Consider the following 3,586-nt stretch of genomic DNA (forward strand, 5'->3'; position numbering starts at 1 on the left):
TAAAACATATAAAAATGATTTAATTTTAAATGGAAAAACTAGAAAATAATATGTATGATATCAATTATAAAAAATACGCACAAGGCGATAAGGATAAGGAGATAATACACAAAACTGACAGTACTTGTAAAAGGTGATGGTTTTCTGGATGGTAACCCCATACATGCTTTATCTCCCATTCCATCAACTTTAAATGTATTTTTAACTGGAAATGTTGATGTTTTATCTATCCCAGTGATACAGTGGCAGAAACACAAGGGATATATGGACTACGGCATGACTTATAATAGCAAAATATTGGAAACAACCCAAATATCAATAACAGTTGAATATACTTCATATAATTAAGTATTATAAAATTGCAAAAAGAGACTTTTTAAAAAGCTCTATGTTCTATTATGGAGTGATCATCGAGATATTTTACTAAGTAAATTAAGCGAGTTATAAATCAGTATAAATAGTAAATTATCTTTTATGTAAAAAGGATGACGGATATACAAATAAATAAGTGTGTAAGTAAATATGTATGTGTATATATATAAAAATATGTAAACATAGAGATATGAATATTTTCTTACGTTTACAAATAGAAACACTGAAAAGACAAATCAAACACACTACTAAAATGGTTACCTACAGGCAAAGAGAGAATAAGGAGGGGCTAAGTTGAAAGCAAGTGTCTGATTTTTATTTTGTTATATATTAATAGCTCTCGCTTTGGAATCATGTAAATATTTAACATATTTAATATGTAAAATTAAATCAAAGGACATAGAATACAAAGAGAAAAGAATAGTTTTTTCAACAAATGGTGCTGGGACAACTGGATATTCACCTGCAAAAGACCTAAATGTGAGAGCTAAGACTAAAAAACTCTTAGAAGGAAACTGATAAAAATCCACATAGCCTTGGAGTAAACAATAGTTTCTTAAATATGATACCAAAGCACAAGCAAGAAACGAAAACACAGATAAGCTAGACGTCATCAAAATTAAAAACTTTTGTGTATCCAAAGACACTATCAAGAATGTGAAAGATAATTCACAAAAAGAGAGAAAATATTTACAAATCCTCTATCTGATATAGATCTATTATACAGAATTTATAAAGAACTCTAATAACAATAATAAAGCCCAATTAAAAAATGGGCAAAAAATTTGAGTATTTGAATATATTTCTTCAAAGATATATGAATGGCCAATAAGCACATGAAAAGATGCTCAATCATTAAAAAATGCAAATTAACACCATACTCAATTACTACTTCACACCCACCAAAAGGGCTATAATTAAAAAAATAGACAATAACAAATGTTGGTAACAATATGGAGAACCTGAAACCCTTATCTGTTGCTGGTAAGAATGTAAAATGATGCAGCTGCTATGGAAAGGTTTGGCAGTTCCTCAAAAAGTTAAATATAGAGTTACCATATGACCCAAGGGTATATATATATCCAGGAGAATTAAAAATATATGTTGACACAATTTATACATGAATATTTATAGCAGCATTATTCATAACAATAAAAAAGTGTAAATAATCCAACTAATGATTGGGTTAATTAATAAATCAATTAATAAATCAATTAATTAATAAATCAACTAATGATTTTATGAGACAAAGCCTGCCAATTTTTTTTTTTTCCTTCTTCATCTAAGGTCCATGGACTCCCACAGATGTTATAAATGAACTAGAAGTTAAATGAATTCTTTTGAAATTATATGTAATATTTATGTGCATATATGCATTTCTCTGATAAGAGGGTCCCTCTACCTTCCATAATACTCTCAAATAGGTCTGAAACTCACACAAAAAAATTAAGCAATACTGGTATAATGTAAGTATCACTTTAACAACAGTTTGAAAAAACCACACACAACTAAGTACTCTTCATCCAGTATTCTTTGAAATCTAACATATACACCACTACGTAAGGTTTGATTCAAACTAGCCAATGAACTGCATAATTTGCAGAAACATAAACAAATATTTAAAAGACTACTTTAATTCATCATCCATTGCTTACTTGAATCGCTAATGTTTCTTGCTGTTGACGGGCTTCTTCTTGGGCCTTCTCTAGTGCTGTAGAAAGTTCTTCTTTAGCTTTCATTTCACGGCTCAGAGCAGCTTCCTGGGCCTCACTATCCTTCGCAGCATTGGCTTTGTGAAGATCAGTAAGTTCTCTTAAAAAATTAGATTGAGTTTATAAATGTTGCTAAGATCAGATAATAGAAAAAGTATTTCCTCAACATCCTACTCTGATAATTCATTCTAAATGGGTTGCATATTTGTTCACTTTCTTACTTGTATGCACTATCCAGGGCAGCCTGAATACTTCGGTTCTTTTCTTCAAGTTCATCCATGTCTACTTGAAGTTTGCCAAGATCCTTTTCTTGGCGTCCTACCACAGAATTTAGTTTTTTAATATTTTCTCTATGTTGTTTTTCAACCTCTTCTTTACCATCGAGGACCTATATGTTATATAAACAGACAAAAGTATTTTTCAATAAATAATACCATGGTAAATAATTATATTCCAGGAATCTATAAGAAAAATCTTATTCATCTATTAAATTATTTAAAAAATTCTTCTCACATGATACATCCCATTAAATCATTTCAAATGCTCCATAAACCATGGCCAACTGTTCATATGGGAAGTTAATAACAACATATATGTAAAGAATACTGATCGCTATTCACCTGTTTTAAATGTTGCAACTCCTCTTCTAGCTCTTTAACTTTTTTGTTCAGCTTCGTAATAATATTTTCATTTTCTTTGTCTTTAGCTCTTAGTTTCTTAATGATGTTAGAATTATGCAGCTGCTGTTTTGAAAGTTTTTCTCCTAGTGATGGCAAAAATGTATAAATTCAAATGATAACAATTCCCCAAAAATCTGAATAGAATGTTTTATCTAACGAGTGACATAATTTCAAAATCACTATTTTGCGATCCCTAATGTACCAAATGATTTTGACAAGAATCATCAATAAATGTTAAAATTATAAAGTGACAGGATATTAGGGAATAGGATATTGACATGGTCTTAAAGAATCACTCCCACATATTACTTATGGATTAAAAGGGAAAAATGTGCTTTTACAATGAAATATCTGGCAGTCACCACCTTAACCAAGCATTCAGTTTTGGCATCACCAGTGTCATATAGTATGACATTATGTGCCTACTGATGTGATGTAGTGATGTAGGTGTACAGTATCTAAGCAAGAACAAAGTGACAAATTCCTAAAATGGGGCAATCTGTAGGACAACTGCCCTGGACTCCACAGAGTCGTCAATATCATGAAGAAGAGAGAACTATGCTAGAGCGGTGGAAGGCTAAAGGGACATAACAGCCAAATGCAATGGGTAAACTCTAGATCCTGGGGCAGGATAAATGACTAACTATAAAGGACATTTTTGGAAACAACTGAGATAAATAATGAAATATATGCTAGATTACACTTATGAATTAAAGCTGAATTTCTTTGGGTATGATAATGATGTACTTGTGAAGGAAAATGTATTTGCCCTTGGGAGATGTAGACTAAAGAATTTAGGAGTGGACCGGGCGTGGTGGCTCA

At 31.1% G+C, this 3,586-nt stretch overlaps 1 protein-coding gene across 1 annotated transcript in view; it reads right to left on the reverse strand.

Moving 5' to 3' along the window:
- The window catches only part of TMF1 (TATA element modulatory factor 1), a 52,881-nt gene that overhangs the window by 28,232 nt on the left and 21,063 nt on the right, over positions 1–3,586 (reverse strand). The window contains exons 4-6 of the mRNA XM_012655770.1: positions 2,705–2,847; positions 2,306–2,472; positions 2,028–2,184 (exon numbers count right to left, since the gene is read on the reverse strand). Of these exons, the coding sequence (XP_012511224.1) occupies positions 2,028–2,184; positions 2,306–2,472; positions 2,705–2,847 (467 nt within the window). The remainder of the gene's footprint in view (positions 1–2,027; positions 2,185–2,305; positions 2,473–2,704; positions 2,848–3,586) is intronic.

This window comes from Propithecus coquereli, unplaced genomic scaffold (assembly GCF_000956105.1).
Source record: "Propithecus coquereli isolate 6110/MARCELLA unplaced genomic scaffold, Pcoq_1.0 Scaffold486, whole genome shotgun sequence".
NCBI classification, from domain to species: domain Eukaryota; kingdom Metazoa; phylum Chordata; class Mammalia; order Primates; family Indriidae; genus Propithecus; species Propithecus coquereli.